Genomic DNA, 22,015 nt, shown 5'->3' on the forward strand with positions numbered 1-22,015 from the left:
TTACGAGGTGAATCACGTGACATGTAGACATCTTCGGAGTGCTTGGACCGCTTGGGTTGGTCGTGAGCTCGCTCGACATCAACCCGCGTCTGCCCTTCATTCTTTTCTTCTCTTTCCTTTCAAGAGATATTGTCCTGCTGCTATTTTTTTTTTTTTACCTTGAGTGCGGTTTTTCTGGATTGGTGAGATAGCCGACCCCAGGCAACTTCTACCATTATGGGGGTTCCTCAAGATACGCTCTTCCGCTCGGCGGACATGAGCCTTACCCAGCTATATATCGCGAACGAAATCGGTCGGGAGGTCGTCAGTGCCTTGGGCGAAATTGGGCAGGTCCAGTTTCGTGATGTGGGTCGATCCCGGATGCTGAGAGTTTCTGAATGCTGACTTGTAGCTGACCTTGGAACTCCTTGCTATAGTTAAACCCTGATACCACTGCATTCCAGCGGACATTTACGAACGAGATCCGGAGACTCGATAACGTCGAGAGGCAACTGCGTACGTCCTATGCTCGGAAGATGCGTGAAACATACCGTGCTGACTTTGGTTGGATTGTTGTAGGATACTTTCACTCCCAGCTCGAAAAGGCAGGAATCCCGATGAGGCCATCCTCCGAGTTTTCTAACACTTTAGCTGCCCCCATGGCCTCTGAAATCGACGAACTGGCTGATCGAAGTGAGAGTCTCGAGCAACGAGTCGCGTCGCTGAACGAGAGCTATGAAACCTTGCGGAAACGGGAAATTGAACTAGTCGAATGGCGATGGGTCTTGAGGGAGGCTGGTGGATTTTTTGATCGGGTTCGTTCCTTTCTTAACTTATTTCATGATATTACTTCCGGTTATGGCGGTTAACCCCGTACTAGGCCCACGGTCACACGGAAGAGATCCGCCAGTCGTTTGAGAACGACGAGGCTCCCCTTCTTCGAGACGCCGAGCAGCAACCCACAAGAGGCCAGAACGGTGATCTTGAAAATCAACAGGCCTTCTCAGTGATGAATATTGGCTTTGTCGCCGGTGTTATTCCGAGAGATCGAATCGCGGCGTTTGAGCGAATTCTGTGGCGCACTCTGCGTGGAAACCTCTACATGAACCAATCGGAAATCCCAGAGGCTATAATAGATCCGTCCAATAACGAAGAAATTCACAAGAACGTCTTTGTGATATTTGCCCACGGAAAAGAAATAATTGCAAAGATCAGGAAAATTTCCGAGTCCCTTGGAGCCAACTTGTACAATGTGGATGAAAACAGCGAACTTCGGCGAGATCAGATTCACGAGGTTAATACTAGACTAGGCGATGTGGGCAGTTTTCTGCGTAATACGAAAAACACATTGGATGCCGAATTAACTCAGATTGCGCGCTCCCTTGCTGCTTGGATGATCATTGTCAAGAAGGAGAAGGCAACCTATCACACACTCAACAAGTTTTCCTACGATCAAGCTAGGAAGACGCTTATTGCTGAAGCTTGGTGCCCTACTAATTCTCTTCCACTTATCAAGACAACGTTGCAGGACGTCAACGATCGTGCCGGATTGTCTGTGCCCACAATTGTCAACCAGATTCGGACCAATAAGACTCCTCCGACCTATATCAAAACAAACAGATTCACAGAGGGTTTCCAAGTTATCATCAACGCCTACGGGACGGCTAAATATGGAGAGGTCAACCCCGGTCTTCCTACGATCATCACGTTCCCGTTCCTCTTTGCGGTTATGTTTGGTGATTTCGGTCACGGGATGCTCATGACGATGGTTGCTACTGGCATGATTCTTTTCGAAAGAAAATTGCTGAAAACGAAGTTGGATGAGCTCATGGGTATGGCTTTCTATGGTCGATACATCATGCTTATGATGGGTGTCTTCTCGATGTACACTGGTTTGATATACAATGATATCTTCTCCAGGTCCATGGAAATCTTTCCAAGCGCGTGGAAGTGGCCGGAACATTTTAACCAAGGCGACACTGTCACCGCTGACCTCAAAGGCAGTTATAGATATCCTTTTGGCCTTGACTGGGCGTGGCATGGAACCGAGAACGACCTACTTTTCGCCAACAGCTTCAAAATGAAGTTGAGTATCCTCCTGGGTTGGTCGCACATGACATATTCCCTGTGCCTATCCTATATCAACGGCCGCCATTTCAAAAGACCCATAGAAATTTGGGGTAATTTCGTCCCCGGAATGATTTTCTTCCAGTCTATTTTTGGCTATTTGTCTTTCACCATAATATACAAGTGGTGTGTGGACTGGAACGCTCGTGGCCAGCAGCCCCCTGGCTTGTTAAATATGCTCATTTTCATGTTCCTCAAACCCGGCACTGTTGAGGAACAATTATACCCAGGGCAAGCAGCTGTGCAAGTCATTCTTCTTCTTATTGCTGTGATTCAGATTCCGATCCTTCTCTTTTTGAAACCATTTTACCTTCGATGGGAGCATAATCGTGCCCGTGCACTTGGATATAGAGGCCTCGGAGAAACTGCTCGTGTGAGTGCCCTGGATGGTGAGGAGAATGAGGACAGTCGTGTTTCTGGTGACGGGCGGAACAGCCTGGCCAGTGATGCGGACGGTATGGCGATGATTACCCAAGGCATAGGAGAGGAGGAGCAAGAGGAATTTGAGTTTTCTGAGGAGATGATTCACCAAGTCATTCATACTATCGGTAAGTAATATTGTATCTTCGGCATCATCCACCCTAGACATTTTCATCGGGTCGTTAACGTTGCTCTTCCTTTTAGAGTTCTGTCTCAACTGCGTTTCACATACCGCATCGTACCTCCGACTATGGGCCCTCTCCCTCGCCCATCAACAGCTTTCTGTAGTCTTGTGGACTATGACGATTGGTGGCGCTTTCGCACAGAACTCTAACGTCATGAGAGTGATCATGATCATTGTCACCTTTTACATGTGGTTCACTTTGACTTTTGCGATTCTTTGCGTTATGGAGGGCACTAGCGCTATGCTACATTCCCTTAGGTTGCACTGGGTCGAGGCCATGAGCAAGCATTTCATTGGTGATGGAATACCGTTCCTAGCATTTAGCTTCAAGACCCTCCTAGAAGAGGAGCCGGTAGATTAGGCAGGGTTTATCTCTCCGTACTGTTTATGTGCAGCTGGCTGTAATAATTTTCTTACATCTTTGGCTTCATCCACACTTCGTACATATTCTCTTTAGCTCTGTCTTGTACCATACCCAACGTGACATTTTAGATAAAGTCTTGATCTCCAGCTGGTTTTGTTGACTTGGCTTGCTTTGTGGCTGCAAGTTGCTCCACGGGGCTGATTCTAAGGTCAACATTGTCGCCCACTAATCTCCATCAAAGAAACAACCAGACAGAATCAGAAAACAAGGTAAGGCGGCAACCATTTATTCTTCAGTCGCACTTGAGGCACATGCCATAACCTCAAAATGCAAGAGGTTTATTTCGTCTCACAGATTATATAGATATCCTTCTTCTAAGTATACATATGATTAAAAACCTAGCTATCAAACCAGCACGCTCGCTTGTGAAAATGCTAACTGGAGATAGATGTGACATGAGTCTGCTGAATTACCATTAATCAGCTCATTCAAGTTAAATGAAGGTACATTCATCTTCCCTCAATCAACTGCTAAAGGGTTAATAAGGTTCTAACAGCTTTACTACTGATCAAATAACCTAAAGACCTTATTCACGTTCTAACCAATATAAACAGAGTGTTTGGTCGTAGGTTAAGTAACAACAGGAGGATGTAAAATGTCACAGCAAAAACACTTACATATTCCACAGTATGCCACAATGACCACCCTGCACAGTTGTACTATTGGTGGAGCTGGCATAATTTTTCAATTGTAATGTACGAGGAGAATACAACATAGCCAATTAAAGTCTTAAGTGACTGACTGACCTGACCGGCCTGCGCTTAACCCAGCAGCTTCGTAGAAACCCCCGCTTGAAACCCTCAAAAGCAGCAAACTCTGAGGGGTCATCATCGTCCACCTCTCCTCCAATGTTGCGTGATCTGGTCTCCTCGAAAGACGGCGAAATTTCGGTCTACACATTTACAAACAGGTCGCTACCTGGCGTGCTGGGCGACCCAGATATTCAGCTCCGCGTCTCAGGCCGCCCGGAATCTTCTGCTATAAGTCATGGCCGGATGCTTGCGGCGTACGTTACTCCGTCTACCCTCCGATGCATCAATCGACGAGGCGAGGTGATGTGGCATTACCAGTTTGCAAATGGGCCTGAAGGATACATGCGTTACATAGCAGAAGCGGAATTCTCTTTTGACGGGAGGGTGCTATGGCTCTATAAACCGGACTGCGGAATTTTGGGGGAGGGGGGGAATCATACCGACAAGCTTCTTGCTATCAATGCGTCTATAGGCTCCGTCATCTCTCAGGTGGATTTGGGAAGCACGGGACATGGGGCGCGATTTGTTGCCCATCCAAATAACCCATTTGTGCTTCTGGATGTTGGAGAGGTTCAAGATGGATCACCGCTATACATGTTCTATTTGGACGAGGCTGAATCTATCCAGCTATAATGTCATTGGTGCGAAGGCCACCGCTTACTTGACCTCTCTCTTGATGGGGCACGATGTGTGAGCGTTGATGAGATGCACAACCGTGCTGTTCTCCATTCCCTCCGCGATGGACAAACTCTGGGCGCAATTGGGGTAGAAGAATTCGACCAGGACGCTTGCTATATCGAGACGAATCCAGGTGGCTACTTGGATGCTAACTTGGCAATAATCAACGTTAGAGGCGAGAGCGAGGGTTCTGGTGAATCGAGTGTAGATGAGGAATGGAACCAGCTCGTTCTAGTCGACTTACATAGCATGAAAGCGATTAGGCCAATTGGGCCCCGAACTCTTTTACCTGGCGCTGGACTGTTTGTAAACTCAAGGACGTATTGAGGAAATTCCTGGAACTGGCACGAAATCAGAGGCCTAACTCTAATCAATCCGACCAGCTCCTGGGTTGTTACCCCCGTAAGAAATAAATACAAACATTTTTAATTAATTTTTCGATACAACATCCCTTGTATGTCAATAACAAGGCTCTTGCAAGATGAGGATGCGTCCTTTTTAATAAATTCTTTACAGTGGACCGGTATATAACTATCTGGCTAGTCATGGTTGTTAGTTGCCACATGTAACTATACTTCGTATTCCAACCCCACATTTTGATAGTGTCCGGACATAAGTCCTCACGCAAGTTGCGACAAATAAATAACTAGCGTCTGCAGATGAGTTGTTGTGCGACCAAAAGCCGTTTAAAACAATACCCTGGCGTTCACCCAATATTGGGACGGATATATGACTTGAGGGTCACGCTTTACGCATAGTTCTCAGATAGGATTTCTAAAAGAATGGCGGCCTCCCTTTTCGATCTTACAGGGAAGACAGCACTGGTGACAGGCGCCACAAGAGGGATTGGCCAGGCTATGGCGATTGCCCTGGCGGAGGCGGGAGCAGACGTTATCCTAATTAGGGTACGCAAGAGACGTCGCTGGCATGAGATTACTTCGATTTAAAAACTGAAATGACAATTTTGACAAGCAAACCACCCACAGGGCTCTTCTCCAGACACGACCACAAGAGCAGCCATCGAGAAAACAGGCCGGAAATGCCACAGCTACCAGTGCAACCTGGCCGATAAAGCCGCTGTAGCTCGTCTCATTCCAGCAGTTACCGCCGAGCACAAAGCTATCAATATCCTTGTCAACGCGGCGGGGATTCAGCGCCGGTGCGAAGCCGAAAACTTCCCGCAGGAGGCATATGAAGAGGTCATGCAGGTTAATCTCAATGCGCCGTTTACACTCTGTAGGGATATGGGCAAATATTGGATCGAAAATAACATGCGCGGTTGCAAGATTATTAATGTGGCCAGCGTGTGCACGTTCTTTGGGGGCGTGAAAGTACTAGCGTACTCGATGAGCAAAGGGGGCATAGGACAGTTGACGAAGGCGTTGAGTAATGAGTGGGCTTCGAAGGGGATTAATGTAAATGCAATCGCGCCAGGGTAAGATATATTTGGCCATTCGTTTCCCTACTTGAATGCGTTGATTTTATGTACTGTTTTATGCCTCCTTCTATCGCTCCTTTACTGATGAAGATCTCGACTTTTGTGTATCCTGATAGCTACATTGCAACAGACATGAATCGGGACACAGTAACTGGCGACCCAGCGTATCTAAAGAGCATCACAGACAGGATTCCTGCAGGGCACTGGGGGAAACCAGAAGATCTGAAGGGCCCTGTTGTCTTTCTGGCTAGTGAAGCTAGTTCCTATGTCAGCGGAGAGATTTTGACGGTATGTTTCTTTTTGATAAGGGGGGATATCACCCTCTGACTATGGATTCTACTAACTGGGAGTTAGGTTGATGGCGGTTTCTGTGGGCGTTGAGACAATTTCATGCCTGGACAAGCGTGCCGCATGCAGCCACTAGTTATAGAACTTGGAATTATTAGATTAGTTATATCTCATGTCAGCTTAGCAGGACTTAAAGCCCAACCTTGAACCCTGAAGCTTTCTTTCACTTCTTCTTGCTGCATTATCGAATCGCTGAAACGCGACGATTGTGCCGAAGACGGCAGCCTTCATCCACGATGTTCGAAGTACGGAGTAAACCAGTTCTCTTCTCATATTGGCTTGAACCCACATACCAACCAAGGGCAGAGTAACGTAGATGACTTAAAGGCAAAGCCATTTGCAGCTTAGAGTCCACTACCAACGATATGTGATATAAACGGCAATCTCATTTCGCCCTCGACTACGGAGTAGCAAAGTACCAGTACCCTCCATGATCCTTGAAATGCCAGGAATACAGTGAGAGAATCTCTGCAATGTTTTTAGCAGACTTACAGACGTACGATTCCCCCAGATAGATTTTTATCAGATCGGAGACGTTTTCTCATATAGTTTTTCAATTATTTTGGCCTTTCCCCGAGTCTTCCCTCGCACATTTGATACTACCCCGCGCATGGTGACTCGTAAGTCTGCAGATACCGAGGCCGAGGTTTCCTGGCATCCCGGCCAAGGGCGCGTAGCTATAAATAGAATCCCGCAAAGTTCTTCCTTCCATCTTGTTCATTATTGATTGCTAAAACAAAGGGTTTCCAAAATTACGCTCCGGCTAGCCCCCCCCAGCATTAATAATTGTATTGGAGTTGGGGAAGCGGTGGAAATCATGGAAATCATGGAAATCATAATATTATATAATAATACCTGCGCCGTACCGTACAGAGTACAGGCTGCCGTGCTATACCATAACTACCAATACCCTCTCGCTCAAGCCGCTTGCAGCTCGTGGCCAGAGCACCAACCGACCTCATCCCTTGACGTCTGCCAACAAGTGAACCGCTCCCTCCACCTCCGTGCTGGGAATAGTCGTAGTTACCAGTTGGTCTGTTGATCCTGGGTTGAGCATGGGCGACCCTGTATTTTGCATGTCTGCCAGCACTGAGCAGTGTAGTGTTGTGTTGCATATTGAAAAAGCTGCTATTTCGGGATTGGGGCCAACCTTTGTGCATCGAGCCTAGCAAACCGGCCAACCACAACGGATGCTGCCTGTTCTGTCAACTTGAACTGGCAAATCAACATATTCCATAAGCGCCCGGTTTTGCGTGGCTGGGAATGTGTGCAATGGCGTCCTGCAACCTAGGCAAGGATCCGCCTCCAACCATTTGATCACCCCCTTGCTAAGGACCAAATCATCAAGTAGCACACTGGGCACAGAAAGCCCAACCGCCACGCTAAGAGGCTGAGATCGCCCAGCCATTTCTCTGTTCAAGCAATTTTCGAAACAGGTCATACCCTTCCCAGGGCCTCCAGAAGAGGAAACCTCAGAGTGGACAATCCTAGCCCTCTCTTTGGCTTCTTGGCCTCTCGGCAGCCCAAAACGGTCTGGGATTTCTAAATTCAAGATCCAGAGACTGGGAACTGGCCACTCAAAGGCAGCCTTCCAGCTCAATCTCCCCTAGCGTGGACTTTGGCTGCAGAGAATAAAAATAACTCACGCGGTGGTGACGGCTGGACGTGACTTTTTCCCAAGTGGATTTGGTGATTTCCGCTTGTCTGAATGGCCTTCCCGTGAGATTATCCTCCCTGAACACCAATGAACGATCTGGCTACGCTTGTCGACACTGCTTCTCGTGCTTGAAATTTTCTAGTTTTGTGACGGTTGCTTGGTATCGTCTTATTAATATTAACTATTATTAACTTTCTATGCCTGGGCTGATGCTTTGGGTGGCTGCTAACCTGGCCAGGGCCGCCTCCGGCTGTACTCGTGGATATGAATAGGTGAGCATGTCCTCTTCTCATTCCTTTTGTACTGTCTCAGATACATATCTCTGGTGCTCTTGTCTCCCTCGGTGCTGGTGTAAGGGGCGTAGACTGATCGTGGGTTCTCTACTACCAGCTGGTCAGACTCTAGGACGGGAGGGTCAGACCCGCAGCGGAATCCTCCTCGACTAATTGTCCCTCCTTCCGCTCCGCCCCTCTCTGGCGCGCAGGTCTTTCCCCGCCGTCGGGAGAATGTTGCACAGCCACCTTCTCTTACTACATCCTTGAGCGGTGTCCAGTTCCAGGGCGCTGGGTTTCCTGCCAGTCCAAGTTACGCACCGACTCCGAGCTCAATGAACTCCTTTTCTAGTCCATTTTCTCCAATGAGGTCGTCGTTCACTCCCTCATCGGGGGAAATGAGTGCGATTACCACCCCAATGTCATCAAGGCATGTCTCTTACAACGCAGCCTATAACCCCCAGGAATGGGGTCCTATCACAGCAAATAGCTCCCCAGCTGCGGGGGTGAGCGCGTTTGCTCCCCAGAATGGTATTATCGCTCTTATTCTCATCTCTAATTCCCTATTCCTTGTCCGCTGGGTGCGATGGATTAGTTTTTGAGATGATGAGTGATATCGCTAGAAGCGGGAGACTAATAAATATTCCGATGTAGATGCCACGTCCATACCTCCCCCTCCGTACTCCCCGAGACACCCAAAGCCGGAAGAGACACGCGCTGATGTTTCCCCTAGACTAACCGTGGGCGCGGGTGTTTCTCCACTGGCAACTGCAGCTCAGTACAATTCGCCAGCCCCCGCGAGAATTCAGGAGCCAGCTTCCGGATATCGCTACCCTGGATCTCGACCCAGGCCTGTATCGATGATTCATAGTTCTGATGTCATGCTTAGTGATAACCTACAACCAAGTGTCCCGAATGCGGGTGCCCACCCTTCACATTATATAGGACAGAGTGGCCAGGGCAATCCCCCGTTCAATACGGGTGGTGGCATTTCTAGCTTGGGATCTTCATCTTCGGGATTGCCGCATGACAATGGCTCTGGGAATGAAGCTATACGCCCTCCAGCATCGATAAGAGCAGCTTCTACGGGAGATATAGGGCAAAATCGAAATGGTAATGCGGCACAAGCATGGCTTAATCGACAGCGCGGTCGTTGGGAGCCAGGGATGCCACTCCCGCCTCCACCCCCTGGACCACCACCTAATGGTACTTGGAACCAATCAAGAGAATCGTCACGAGGTCATTCCCAAGATGGCTCAAACCGGTCAAGTCGACATAGATCACCACCGGTATTGGGAACCGGCCTTGGAGAAGTACCACCTACACCAGCTGGATGGGTTGATGAGAACGTTGTTGCCGGCGGGCGGTCCGAAAGTTCTAGAGAGCGCGTTAGTTCGATGTCTCAAAATACAAATGATTATGTGCCGGTGGATGAATTGGCTCGCTTGACTCAATACAACCGCGGACCGCAATCAGCCATACATCATAGAAACGAAGCTCCGGGAACGAGGGCCGTTAGCTCAAAGGGCATTAGAGAGCGTAGAATTGAGGCCAGAAAAGAGCATGCTTCTACCATAGAAAATGCTGGCCCTCGTAACACAAGTCACGACCTATCGGACTCTACTTGGCCTCGTGACCTGGTCCTTGGGAACCCGGGGGGTCGTGGACTTATGCGTCGTCGCACCGTAACGAAGAATGCACCCCGGACCCCACGAACTGCCCAGTCAGATGGCCAACTTACTGCATCCACAGTGAAGTCTCCGTTCCCCCTCTTAACATCAGCCGGTTCTGCTCAGTCAACTCCAAGGCAACAACCGACACCATCACTTGAAACCCTCCTCACCCAACCCAGCAACTATGCACAAACCCCTCCCTTTTCTCCTGGCGGTGACGTTCAATCGCCAACTTTGCATGCATCAGTCACCACTCCAAATATGCCACCGAGGGCGCTGCCAACACCACCACTTCAAGCCATACAGGAACGGAGTAGTTCTACGGTAACAAGCAGCTCTGCTGAGCAGGGACACACTCCGCTGGGTCAAAGTAGGCCTTCATCCCGCCTATCACGGTCTAGTAGGCTGATGGAATATGCAAATGACGAATTCATGCGTGATGCTATCCAGCGGCATCGTGATTTTATAGAAAAAGAAGCTTCCGCATCCACCGCGGTTGAAGCCTTGGAACTCTTTGCTAATTTCATCGTATCTGAGTCTAAAATACGACAAGAACGCCATGCAAGTACTTGTGAAGCCGGTTTATTTGATGTACAAAGGGTTAGAGATAGGCTTTTCCAACCAGATTCTAGCCCTCGCAACGGCGTCCATACAAAGGATTCCCCATCGGCTGGTATCAGTACTCGGGTAGCCCCGCCAGTTCGCTTTTCACCTGTGCTTCCACAAACGCGTGTGGAATCAGGATGGTGGAGTAATTACAAGCCATCCCTATCTCCGATAGGCAGCATTAGTGTAAGAGAGGATGAAATTAGTTCTAGAGGGAGAGCTCCAAGCCGCTGGTGGGAGTCACAAACTGGGTCTGAAAGTGGAGGCTCCGGGAAAAAGATCCGACGGTCTAAACAGGAATCAAAGTACATGGGTGTGCCTCGGGAAGTGCGTGAAGCAATGCAACAGGAACATTTTTCTACTGGGCTAATCGACGGCAATCAATCCCACGCTCACCCTCCTGCCTTTGGCTTTGCCGCTACGTATGCGCCAAACGAATATCCTCCCGAGAAAGTGGGCTTAGAACGGCATCCTTCTGTACCTCGAGCGCCAGCGATCGCGTCTCATATTGATCGCCAGTTACCGGCGTTGGATATCTCGAGATTCATTACCCTTCCACCGCCGTACCCTAGGCACTACCCTGCAGTTAATAACAAACATCCTGATCTCCTGTATTACCGGAGTACAGTGCGGTCTGTCAGTGACCTCACGGAAGTCCAGGAAACAAAACAGGCGCACCAGATAAAACTACAAAAACTTCAGCATGAACATCAAATAAAAATGAAGGAATCTCGACGCGCATTTAGGTCAGACATGAATACCCGCATAGAGCAAGGGACGCTATCTTATGCAGAAGCCGCAGAGGCTGAGGCAGTCCATCTTGTCAAAGAGCAGAAATGCGAAAAGGAGTTAGTTAAAGCCGAATTCGACTCTTACGAAGAGGTAGTGTTCCAGCCTTTACAGCGCATACTCACAGACCGGATCGACATCACGACCACCTGTATTGACAGCCTCCGAAGCAAGCTGTTCGATTCCACCCAAAATGGGACCCCCAATCAAACGCAGGAAGAAGGCGATGAACGACCAGAGCTGCTGGAGAAGCTGACACAGCTCAAGTGGCTGTTTGAGGCACTTGAACAGCTACATCGGGAGGTTTATAACCTCGAGAGTGAACGCAACGAGCGATATCGAGCAATCGTCACCTTGCCATATAAACAGACCAAAAACGAAGAGAAACTTCAGGAGACAGACTCTTTTTTCTCGCAGGATGCGCAAAACCGGAAACTGACGTTCGCCACGGAAACACTACGGCGCTTTGAAAGTTTCATGGAAGTCATTGAACAAAATGTTGGCAGAGGTGTGGAAACCCAGCTTTCAGCCTTCTGGGACATTGCACCGTCCCTGGTGACGGTCCTCCAAAAAATCCCCGAGGACCTTCGATCGTTTTCTATCCAGATACCTTCGAAAGAGTACGCAGAGAACCCCAGCTATTACCAGTTCCCTCTACAATATCTCTACTCCCTTCTCTCTCACGCTGAAAAATCGACATATCAAATCATCGAGTCGCAAACCAACCTACTTTGCCTATTACATGAAGTAAAAACTAGCCTCATGACGGCGAATTGCAACGTTATGGAAGTCCAACGTATAATATCGGGCGAGCCGTTGGAGAGTGTACAGCGGGAAATGACGGAATCGAGCGAGGAAGAAGAGAAGAGGTTGACGGCTGATCTGAAGGATAAGGTGACAATGGTCGAGGAGCAATGGGCTGAGGCTCTTGGAAAGGAGATGAGTCATGTGAAGACGCGTGTGCAGCAGGATCTTGTGAACCAGGGCGGATGGGATGATACAATGTTCGAACAATCTTAAAAAGGATCGATTTGCTATCTATCTATACTTTGTTTTGAGACCCTTGTTTGATTTGCGATTGTTTTGCTCTTTTGAAGGTTCAGGGTGAACATGTTTTCCTCTGTAGTACGATTGGCTTTTCTAATCCGTTTTGATCGCAAAGATACCCAACCCTCGTTTTATGTTCGATGCTTTCATGAATTATGTTTTTTTCAATGTATATATATATACCTTGCGCCCTATATATACTTCACCCCTACTTTTCCCCACCCTCATTCGGATAGATGCCAAGAAATACATCACGTGCCAAGTATTATATAATCTAGCTTCCCCAAATTTTCGGTTCTTTCCTGTCTTTCTAGAGCTTTCCAAAAGTTGCAGGTGAGAAATTCCCGACCACACATAAAAACCTCCAACACACCAACTCCTCTTCAGTACAACCCTCTCTGCTCACGCTTCAGTTTCATGTTCACTGTTGTTTGTTGTATTGATCTACTCCCCGGCCGAGTTCAACCGATCAACTGATTCCATCTCAACTGTGAGTATTCCGGCTCCGATTTTCTCTAATATTACCAACCGTTCCTTTCATGATGAGACTTCATAGCTGGCACCAGTCCTAGAAAGACTTGTACTCTGTTTGCTGCGGACTAGCTTTTGCAATGGCTTGTATAGCCTTGTTTCTGATATTTTAATTTCTCCCGCAATTTTTGTTCTTTTGTGTGGTTTATTTTTGTGGAGTTGGATTGAATTTTTTTTTCTTTTGCTAAACTAACATTGCTTCTTTCCACCAGAATCCTACAGCTAAAAAGAGCCATTCCCAACCGACATCTATTGCACTCCGCTCCTCAGATCAGAATATCCCATTAGTAGAGACATAAAAAACAAATTTCGACTTGCTGCCGAAAATTAATAGAATAAAATGGTGCTCCACAATCCTAACAACTGGCACTGGGTGAACAAGGATGCTTCTGCTTGGACCAAGGAATATTTGGAAAAGACTCTTACTACCATCTCTGCAGAGGAAAATGGAGTGACTGCTCAGATAAAGAAGGTCGTTAGCCTCGATGGCGACGTAGACGTCAGCCAGCGGAAGGGCAAGGTTATCACATTATTTGATGTTAAATTACAATTAGAATATGAAGGTTAGAATGCCTCTTTCGCCAACAGCATTGCTCTCTATGCGGCTGGAACCTGAGCTGAGATAAGGCTGTTCTTAGGTAAGACAAGTGACGACGAAGAAGTCAGCGGTTCAATCAATGTCCCCGAGGTTGCGCACGATACCGAGGAAGACGAGTATGTCGTACGTTCCCTAGTTAGACCCTTGATGCTTTTTCATTTCTAGCTGTAGCGTGAAGATCTCGTTTATAACACGATGTGAAATTTTTTGGAATAGTTTGAAATTGGCATCTACTCCGAATCTGCGTCGAAGCAGCCGGTGAAAGACCTTGTCCGCTCGAAACTCGTCCCTGAAATCCGCAAGGAGTTGGCAAAATTAGCCCCTGCTCTGATTGCTGAGCATGGAAAGGATATTCAACATGCCCCCGGCTCCAAACCTTCCAGCGGCTTTGCGACACCAAATCATGTCCCCCAGAGCAGCACCCAAACTCCAAGAACTTCCACTCCTACCACCACAACCACACGCACCTCCAGTGTTAATACTGTCAGCGTCACCGCCGTAGACGAATTCCGCACTACCGCAGAAGAGCTCTACACGACCTTCACAGACCCCCAGCGCATCGCCGCTTTCACTCGTGCTGCCCCTCAACTCTTCGACGGCGCAAAGGTTGGCGGTAAATTCTCGATTTTCGACGGCAATGTAGACGGCGAATATGTTAAGCTAGAGTCTCCGATCTTAATTGTGCAGAAATGGCGCCTTGCGCAGTGGCCTGAGGGACACTACAGCACGCAAGAGATTAATTTTGATCAGAATGATGTCGACCGGGTCACCAACATGCGCGTGAAGTGGGATGGCGTTCCTGTCGGACAGGAGGACGTCGTCAAGCGGAACTGGGAGGGATACTATGTTCGGAGCATTAAGCAGACATTTGGGTGCGTTCGAATTCCCTTTCCGTTTCCCCCTTTTCTTTTCTTTTCTTTTCTTTTCTTTTTGTTAAGATTATTTATTCACGTTTTCTCCTCTCCCCCACTCTCATACATATTTCACCCGCCAACACCTTGAGTGTCTTCCGTGCTCGACCCTCGTTCTCACCTTCGAAATCTCAGCATTCATGGACAAATTTACTGACTCCTCCCTTCTCCCTCTCCCTCCTGCTACTCGGTGTAGGTTTGGCACGATACTATAATATATTCCAAACCGCTTAAATGTCAAAAAAGAAAAGAAAAATAAATAAAAATTAAGACGTTCTCGTTTTTTTCAGATAATTCCTTTGAAATCCAACAACACTAGCTACGAAATAGGTATGAAATGAAAAATATATAAAAATTTGACTGACTCAATGAAGCCAGTAAAATATCAAATCAAGTACATATTATCGAACAAACGAGCAAATGCGACTACTTTTCTTAGGATCACCCCACACACAGTCAACGGCTAAATGAAGACAGGAAGGATGCTTCAAATCGATCTGCGGTGCCGAAAGATGATCCAGGGTCGTTTTCCACTCTTGCCTACTATTTCTTGCTATTTGTATCCATTGCTGAAAGCATTGGGGAGGCGTCTAGACATCCCGAGGAAATATGTTCGAGAGACGTGGGCAGATCAAATTCCATCTAGATAGACCTTGCTAGCAATTCAATAATTGAGGTAAATTTGCATTGTGATTGGTGAATAGAGTTCTCGCACTTCCAGAAGCCCTTCTCACAACCCTAGTCAAGGTAGAGAAGAGTAAAATGTCGTTGAGTTCGCTCCAGTTGCATACTACCTTTCTTCTTTCTTCTGTGAAGTGTGGCTCAGTTGATTAAGTGTACGCAGCACGCAAAGTTATTTATGGGATCGATTATTACTTCCTCGTTTACACGCATTTCAGCCCTTAAGACCGGACTGGAATCCGAGAAGCTTTCTTCCAGATATACACTACCCCCTCTTAAAGCCCATTCCCACGTAAAGTTTCCTTCCTTTCAACTTCCATTAATCTCTCACCCGCATATCCCGCTCTCAACAAGCCTCTCACTCGGATACAGGATCCTCGGCTCTCCCGCAGCCATAGATACTGGTACCTGCCCATTAGAACCCACCACGGCAGTCGTGCACGTGTAAATATCCGTAACACGCATACCGGCCGGATACCCCGTCCCACCCAGCTGCAGCGTGTATGAAGCACCGCCAGAGCCAAGGTTAGAGAGTACGGTGATAATTTGTTTGCCGTCGAAGCCTTTGCGCATCGCGATGGTGCTTTTGTCTTGGTAGATGGGATAGTTCTGTATTTGTTATATCATAGAAGGTCATTTGAGACTACTGCTTAGGGGAACATGTGTGGGGGCGGTTGGGCGAAGGGAGCAAGCAGGGCGGGTGGTCGTATGGCAATGAGTAAGGATGTCAATTGGCACTTACTTTATACGTAAGATAATTGGGATCGTCTGCGATGGCCTTCTTCCGAATTTTATTGGCTTTGGCGGTGAGCTGGTAGAGAGGGCTTTCGGTGTTATAGCCCGACAGCCAGGTTGCTTCGCGGTTGTCTGGGTCCTTCCTCCCCGCGTAGTGCTGCTCTTGGCCAGCGTAGACTATGGGAATCCCGTCGGCAAGAATGGTGAAGACCAGGGCATTTTTGGCAAGAGACATGTCTTTGGTATAACTTTGATAGTAAACCGATGTTAGAGATGTTGAGGGCCGAGGAGGCGTGCCCTGGGCAGGTTTGGGCGTCACATACCTTGCGAATCTTGGGGTATCATGGTTCTCAGCGAACGTTCCTAGCAGAGTGGAGTCTGCGCAGCTGTCTTTCATTGTGTTGATCATGTTGTATAGATTTGCGATATTGCCGCCAGGAGACTTGAAGACTTCGAGGAGAGCGTAATAACTGCGAATATTTTAGCCAACCCGCCATATTTCTTTGGTAGTAGAAATATCCGTGATCGTACATTGGAAAGTTCACCAACCCATCCAGATAATTCTGATAGTGGCAGGTGTACCCTGAGTCACCACTATATACTTCTCCCATGGAATATACACCTGCTGCATCATTGAACTTCCGCCAGAACGGCTTCGGTACATGCTTGACTGTATCAATTCGAAGGCCGTCAACTGCGACAATTGTTAGTTCCCAGAGTAGGGTGTTGAACTGCGGAAATGATTTAAATAGCGCTGTCACTCACTAGAATAATTGGAAACAAGAGCGGATATCCAGTTGTTGAAGATGTTTTGCACCTCTGGATTCCCAGTATCAAGATCCGGAAGCGACACTGTATTATCCCCAAGCCAACAGTTTTCGACATTAGCTTGATCGTCGTAGTTAGTGATAGGGCAATAAGCATGGAAATAGCCTTTGCTATTGAACGGAACGAATCGACTATAGTCCATACTACTACTTGGACCAGCATAACCCTAAAGAAGCTGTGAGACCAGGGTAGACAATTGCTCGAGTTGCGCTTTCTTGCGTACCATATGGTTTGGAACTACGTCGACCATGAGATACATGCCGCGATCATGTAATGCCGCACTTAATGCCCTGAGATCGTCTGCAGATCCATAATGAGGTTCCACATTGTAGCTAAAGGAAAAGAGCAATGTAAGCAGCACATACAACCATGTTTCAAATACAAGCCACTTCCCAGGGAAATGTAGACATTGCGACTTACATATCTTGTTGCCAATATCCGTGGAAGGCTTCCCCATATCCAGATTTCTCGGGAAACTGCTTTGTCACAGGGGTAATCCAGATAGCAGAAAACCCCATGTTCTGGATGTAATCAAGCTTTCAAACGTATCAGACTAGGTGGCTATCAGAAACAACAGCTGCTCCTGGGTGTACCTTATTGATAATTCCATGCCAGGTCCCACCGCAGTATCTCTACGTTAATGTCAGCTTGGACAACCCGTTATTTGGGAGGAAGAATGGACTGTGCCCTTGGAAGTAAGAAAATTGGTAGCTTACTCGATCTTCGGTGTTGCATGGAGCAGTTGTAGAGCTATCAGTTCTTGCAAACCGGTCCGTGAGAAGGAAGTATATCGATTGCGAACGCCATTCTGCCGGAGTTGCAGCAGTAACTGCTTCTGACAGAGCGAGAATGGCCCCTAAACCACTGGTGGAGAATTTCATGATGACAGATAATAGTGCGTTTCCTTTGTATACTCAAACAGTCATCCAGGAATTTGACCACTTTTATATCTCGAACATGACGATTCCTCCTTTGTTTCGTCTCAACAACTTTAGGCATCCTAAATTTCAAATGTGGACGACGCTAAGATCGACAATTCCCGGACTCGTAGTATTTATGTCGGCATCCCGCAAGAGAGCGGACTTAGCTCCGGATGAGGCATTCTGTTAACTAGAATAATCGGAATGCTTGCAGAGAATTTCCACCCCGGATATCCTGTAATCCGGGGTTCCTGCGGGGTAACTGGGGTATCGTATGGCCAAATATATGGCTATTGCCAATGCATGCTGCCTGACAGGAGCTGGGATATGTTCATGCTAGGAAGCACATTTTTTCATGTGTCACTGGCAAAATTCATCATTGAGAGAGCTGTGAATATCAATCAAAGAGTGAAGCTGGTTCCATGTCTCCTGAAAACATTGTGACAGTGCAGGAAATTAACAGGAGTTCATATATATTCAATAAGAGTTATATACTTGAGTGGGGAGAGGCATCTAGGTGAATGTGATTAGAGTTGAACTGTAAGAATAAGTGCTCACAGGCGATTATTCGGGTTTTTGCAGCTTGGCATGATATGTACTGTTAACTACTAGAAGTATTCACAGTAGAAAGATAAAATGTAACCATGTCATGCTTACTCACTCTCTCTAGTGAGTGAGTAATAAACTCTTTTCTCTGTATAATAATAAGAGATTTTTTCTCACTGAGATTTTTTATAAATATAAAGAATTTTTAGTAAGTATTACTGCAGTACTGAGTCTGATTCTATGAAATCACTTAGTAAAAGACTTCATAGATAAAGTCTTAGAGAGAAAAGAATATATAAGAAATTCTACTTCTTATGAATTCTTTATCTCTATTTCTATTTCTTATATAATTAATAGAATTAGCAGCTCTTCACTACACATAACTATATAGACTGAAGTTTATAAATACTATTTATAACTCAGCTTGAATACTATTATATATTTAATCTTTAATTATATCATGCTTACTCACTCTCTCTAGTGAGTGTGTCACAGCATACAGAAAATCACACTGTATGAAAAATATTTTAAATATAGTAATCTTTAAAAATTAATTAATAATCATTATTATATCTATCTATAATATAAATATTATCTATATACTTATTAGAAGATGTAGAATTCACTGTAGATTAAGATTCTATAGAATTATCTTATTATAATTAAGTGACTGTAGATTTTATAGATTTGATTTCAATTAATTAAAAATTCTTATTAAATATCTTTTTTATCTCATCTACTCTACAGATTGTAATCTTATAATTAACATTCTTAATAGTGAGAACTTCATCTACTTATATCTGTCTGTGAGAGAATTTAATAATCTGATATTTATTTATTTAATAATGATCTCTAAGTTCATTCTCACAGTGTATATTCAATTTCATCTGAATTATACTACTCTTAAAGATCTTGTTCAATTATCTTATTAAATCAGATATAAGAGTATTCTTCATATCTTCTAAGATCTTGACTGCTGTATTAATTTAGTAATATAGTTTTACAATTATCTCTGAGAAGATTAATTATAAGAAGATAGTTGATAATTGATCTGCAGATGATAAGATAAAGTGATTATATATATTATTATCATTATTATATATATTGAGATTCAGAGCATTATTAATGATAAGAGGTCTCAATCAATTGAGAATTATATTATGATTAACTGAATATATTTCACAGTTAATAAAGTCAGCTCTCACAGTGTTAGATTTAAATACTTACAGTTAAACACTCTTCAGATTAGTAAGAAATTATCTATTATTATACTACTTATATTTATAGTAAGCAGTCTTATTAGCTGTCTTTATATGATAATACTTATACTGCTGAAAAGATATATTATTAAGAGATTATAGAATGTAACTTATATAAGATAAGAATCTGAACAGAATAATCTTATAAAGATTACAGTATTAAATGAATTCTTTTATAAGATGAGAATCATGATTATTTATTAATAGCAGTCAATGACTGCTTATTTAATGCTTTTTTACCATCTTATTAAACTGTTTGATTTATTTAAATTTAATCTTATCATTTGTAAAGTCAGACTTAGATGTAGTGATAGCATAGTTATCAGATAAGTTAAAGTATATATATTAATTCTCTAGATAAATCTTCAATTTCATTATAATTAATGAATTTAATACTATATTATCTATACTAATACACTTTATTATTATTATTAATTTACAGAAGTATAATAATTATATAATGAAATTTATATCTCTAAAGATAGTTATAACTCACTATTTATATTCTTCTTCTTCTTAAAATTCAATCTTATCAAAGTTGTAGATATCACAGTGAAAAAAATAATATTAATTAAAGACAGCTTTATATTAATTAAATCAGTTAATAATGAAGCTTATATTCTTATAAAATACTTGTTTTAAATTTATAAACTTTTACTTAATTTATTCATAATCTGATAGATATTTGATAAATTAATATACTTATATCTTACTTACTGTGAGAGATGCAGTCTCTGAATCTATATAATACTGTCTTAATATATGATTCACAGCAGCTTTGATATACTTGATAATAAATAGATAAAAATTAATATTTAACTGATAAATTTATATCTTAATTATCTCTTTCTGATTGTCATTCAATACTCAATTCAGTGAAATTCTTATAGTTCTTGATTTCTTTCTGTTAATTCTCTCATATAAGATAATATATAAGACTTTGAATTCTTATAACAGAGATATGATTTTTACTTTTAAATTACTTTTATATATATTAACAGCTCTTTGTAACTGCTTCTCAGTGTAATTAGAAGATTTAGACATGATTATAACTAATAATGATTATTTAAAGATGAAGAATAAAGATATTGAAAATATTTTCTGTATAATGTGATTTTCTATACACTGTAGCACAGTTTCTTATTTTATAAGATTCTTTATAATTTATAGATCTTTCTCTGACTATTGTGATTCAAAGGTTGCTTGAGTCAGTGTACAATTACAGACATACACTGACTTCTTATATACTGTACACTAAATTAATTGGTGGCTGCTATAGCTTCTTTACATTTGTAAGCAAGTTCAGAAGTAGCTGTGTTATTATTCAGTGATTATATATTCTTCTGAATCACATTCTCTCTTATCAGATTCAGTCACACTCACATGATCAGAATATACACTCTAGCTTTATACAGATTAGTGTATCACTAGTGTTCACAATTATATAATCTATCTCTGATTCAGCTAGCATTCTGTGTACACTCTTATAAAGAAACTTTTACTATATTATATCTCTTATTCACTAACTTTTCTCATTCTTCAATCATCTTCTTCATTATTATCATTATTGAATATTATTCTCTTCTTCAAGATTTCTGCTTCTTCTTCTGTTTAACATCTTCTATCTGTTTATCTATCATATTATACATGTTTCTGATGATGATCTCTCATTCTCATAATAAGCATTATCATAGTGCTTATACTGAGCAGTTTATTAGCAGTAAGTATAATATGTTGTGAAATATGACTAGAACTTGTTTATCTTCTAACAATTATCAGAATATACTACTATGAATGACATATCTTCTTCATCTTCTCATACACTCTCAACTCTCTTTTCTTCAGCAGGCATCTGATTATGTTTCTTGATTATTTTATATAACTGCAGATGCTGATATATTTGTTTTAATTCATATAGAATCTTCACATGTTGACAGATCTGTGTTCACTGATGATTGTAATTTCAATGTTAAATTATTAATTAAGAACTTGAGAGATATAATAATAAAGAAATTATCTGTATCATATGTGACTAAGTCTTCTATATTCTCTTCTATTCTCTCTGTTTCTTTCTCTGCTGCTCTCTTTCAATCTTCTATATCTGTCTCTGTGTCTGATTCTCTCACTTCTACTATCTCTGTTCCTGTGATTCTTACTTCTACTACTTCTGCTTTCTCTGTTTCTATCATCTCTACTTTCATTATCAGCTCTCTCTGTTTCAAGAAGATATTGTATAGACTTAATGAATCACATTTCTTAGTATATATACTTTTGCTCTTCTTATCAATCTCTAGAACAATTTATTATATAAAGACTATGTATGATATAACTATCTAAAGCTCAGTTGCAGATATCAATTATTATGTTCATTTTAAATATTCATAGTGAGACAATTATTTATTTATATCAGAGAATCATCTCTCTTTTTAACAGTATTGAAATTATAAGTCTTTCTTTTTTCATCTTCTCTTTCTGACACTGATTTTTCTGTTCTTAGAGAAAATTGTTATGAGTTTTATTATACACAAAGTCATAGTATTCACAGATATTAAGAAACTTTTTATAACTATAAAGTCAATATTGTAAGAATATCTACTCTGATAAATTCTTTA

At 43.5% G+C, this 22,015-nt stretch overlaps 7 protein-coding genes across 9 annotated transcripts in view; 6 read left to right on the forward strand and 1 right to left on the reverse strand.

Moving 5' to 3' along the window:
- The first annotated feature begins 37 nt into the window (after window positions 1-37).
- BDBG_08840 (V-type proton ATPase subunit A) lies at window positions 38-3,541 on the forward strand. Its single transcript, XM_002620767.2, has 5 exons — window positions 38-345; window positions 417-495; window positions 559-794; window positions 860-2,654; window positions 2,731-3,541. Exons 1-5 carry the CDS (start codon window positions 217-219, stop codon window positions 3,069-3,071), a joined length of 2,580 nt encoding a protein of 859 aa, XP_002620813.1. The 5' UTR covers window positions 38-216; the 3' UTR covers window positions 3,072-3,541.
- A 1,050-nt stretch (window positions 3,542-4,591) lies between these two features.
- On the forward strand, window positions 4,592-4,891 carry BDBG_17882 (uncharacterized protein; the record flags this gene model as incomplete). Its single annotated transcript, XM_031725507.1, has 1 exon — window positions 4,592-4,891. One exon carries the CDS (start codon window positions 4,592-4,594, stop codon window positions 4,889-4,891), a length of 300 nt encoding a protein of 99 aa, XP_031581049.1.
- Window positions 4,892-4,997: 106 nt separating this feature from the next.
- BDBG_08842 (2-deoxy-D-gluconate 3-dehydrogenase) lies at window positions 4,998-6,754 on the forward strand. The gene is made up of 4 exons (XM_002620769.2): window positions 4,998-5,469; window positions 5,551-5,999; window positions 6,119-6,290; window positions 6,357-6,754. Exons 1-4 carry the CDS (start codon window positions 5,347-5,349, stop codon window positions 6,381-6,383), a joined length of 771 nt encoding a protein of 256 aa, XP_002620815.1. The 5' UTR covers window positions 4,998-5,346; the 3' UTR covers window positions 6,384-6,754.
- Window positions 6,755-7,098: 344 nt separating this feature from the next.
- Window positions 7,099-12,679, forward strand: BDBG_08843 (uncharacterized protein). The gene is made up of 3 exons (XM_031723751.1): window positions 7,099-8,279; window positions 8,398-8,810; window positions 8,934-12,679. Exons 1-3 carry the CDS (start codon window positions 8,272-8,274, stop codon window positions 12,365-12,367), a joined length of 3,855 nt encoding a protein of 1,284 aa, XP_031581050.1. The 5' UTR covers window positions 7,099-8,271; the 3' UTR covers window positions 12,368-12,679.
- A 4-nt stretch (window positions 12,680-12,683) lies between these two features.
- On the forward strand, window positions 12,684-16,621 carry BDBG_08844 (Aha1 family protein). The gene is made up of 5 exons (XM_002620771.2): window positions 12,684-12,884; window positions 13,138-13,488; window positions 13,564-13,646; window positions 13,740-14,395; window positions 14,631-16,621. The coding sequence occupies exons 2-5, from the start codon at window positions 13,266-13,268 to the stop codon at window positions 14,647-14,649; spliced, it is 981 nt and encodes a 326-aa protein (XP_002620817.1). The 5' UTR covers window positions 12,684-12,884; window positions 13,138-13,265; the 3' UTR covers window positions 14,650-16,621.
- Window positions 14,714-18,176, reverse strand: BDBG_08845 (alpha-amylase A type-3). Of its 3 annotated transcripts, none has more exons than XM_031723753.1 (9): window positions 17,395-18,176; window positions 17,272-17,310; window positions 17,099-17,214; window positions 16,902-17,010; window positions 16,616-16,844; window positions 16,400-16,544; window positions 16,174-16,320; window positions 15,858-16,098; window positions 14,714-15,724 (listed from the first exon to the last, which is right to left on the reverse strand). In XM_031723753.1, the coding sequence occupies exons 1-9, from the start codon at window positions 17,557-17,559 to the stop codon at window positions 15,443-15,445; spliced, it is 1,473 nt and encodes a 490-aa protein (XP_031581051.1). In that variant the 5' UTR covers window positions 17,560-18,176; the 3' UTR covers window positions 14,714-15,442. The 3 variants fall into 3 exon arrangements, with proteins under 3 accessions (XP_031581051.1, XP_031581052.1, XP_031581053.1); XM_031723752.1 differs by having other exon boundaries at window positions 16,382-16,544; XM_031723754.1 differs by having other exon boundaries at window positions 14,714-16,098; window positions 16,382-16,544.
- A 3,145-nt stretch (window positions 18,177-21,321) lies between these two features.
- Window positions 21,322-22,015, forward strand: part of BDBG_17883 (uncharacterized protein) — a gene marked incomplete at both ends in the record, with an annotated part of 1,104 nt that continues 410 nt past the window's right edge. Inside the window, 2 exons of the mRNA XM_031725508.1 lie at window positions 21,322-21,662; window positions 21,743-21,746. Coding sequence (XP_031581054.1) covers window positions 21,322-21,662; window positions 21,743-21,746 — 345 coding nt within the window. The remainder of the gene's footprint in view (window positions 21,663-21,742; window positions 21,747-22,015) is intronic.

The sequence above is a fragment of the Blastomyces gilchristii genome (genome assembly GCF_000003855.2).
Source record: "Blastomyces gilchristii SLH14081 genomic scaffold supercont1.29, whole genome shotgun sequence".
In the NCBI taxonomy this organism is placed as follows: Eukaryota; Fungi; Ascomycota; class Eurotiomycetes; order Onygenales; family Ajellomycetaceae; genus Blastomyces; species Blastomyces gilchristii.

Bases quoted from the DNA above. Each gene is read 5' to 3' on its own strand.
- BDBG_08842 (XM_002620769.2), top strand. From the start codon at position 5,347: ATGGCGGCCTCCCTTTTCGATCTTACAGGGAAGACAGCACTGGTGACA. The intron at 5,470-5,550 runs GTACGCAAGAGA...AACCACCCACAG, and splicing joins CAGACGTTATCCTAATTAGG to GGCTCTTCTCCAGACACGAC. The intron at 6,291-6,356 runs GTATGTTTCTTT...ACTGGGAGTTAG, and splicing joins TCAGCGGAGAGATTTTGACG to GTTGATGGCGGTTTCTGTGG.
- BDBG_08840 (XM_002620767.2), top strand. From the start codon at position 217: ATGGGGGTTCCTCAAGATACGCTCTTCCGCTCGGCGGACATGAGCCTT. The intron at 496-558 runs GTACGTCCTATG...GGATTGTTGTAG, and splicing joins TAACGTCGAGAGGCAACTGC to GATACTTTCACTCCCAGCTC. The intron at 2,655-2,730 runs GTAAGTAATATT...TCTTCCTTTTAG, and splicing joins CCAAGTCATTCATACTATCG to AGTTCTGTCTCAACTGCGTT.
- BDBG_08843 (XM_031723751.1), top strand. The intron at 8,811-8,933 runs GTATTATCGCTC...ATTCCGATGTAG, and splicing joins CGCGTTTGCTCCCCAGAATG to ATGCCACGTCCATACCTCCC.
- BDBG_08845 (XM_031723752.1), bottom strand. From the start codon at position 17,559: ATGAAATTCTCCACCAGTGGTTTAGGGGCCATTCTCGCTCTGTCAGAA. The intron at 17,011-17,098 runs GTAAGTCGCAAT...CTTTTCCTTTAG, and splicing joins GGATATTGGCAACAAGATAT to CTACAATGTGGAACCTCATT. The intron at 15,725-15,857 runs GTAAGTGCCAAT...TAACAAATACAG, and splicing joins CCAATTATCTTACGTATAAA to AACTATCCCATCTACCAAGA.
- BDBG_08844 (XM_002620771.2), top strand. From the start codon at position 13,266: ATGGTGCTCCACAATCCTAACAACTGGCACTGGGTGAACAAGGATGCT. The intron at 13,489-13,563 runs GTTAGAATGCCT...GGCTGTTCTTAG, and splicing joins ATTACAATTAGAATATGAAG to GTAAGACAAGTGACGACGAA. The intron at 13,647-13,739 runs GTACGTTCCCTA...TTTTTGGAATAG, and splicing joins CCGAGGAAGACGAGTATGTC to TTTGAAATTGGCATCTACTC.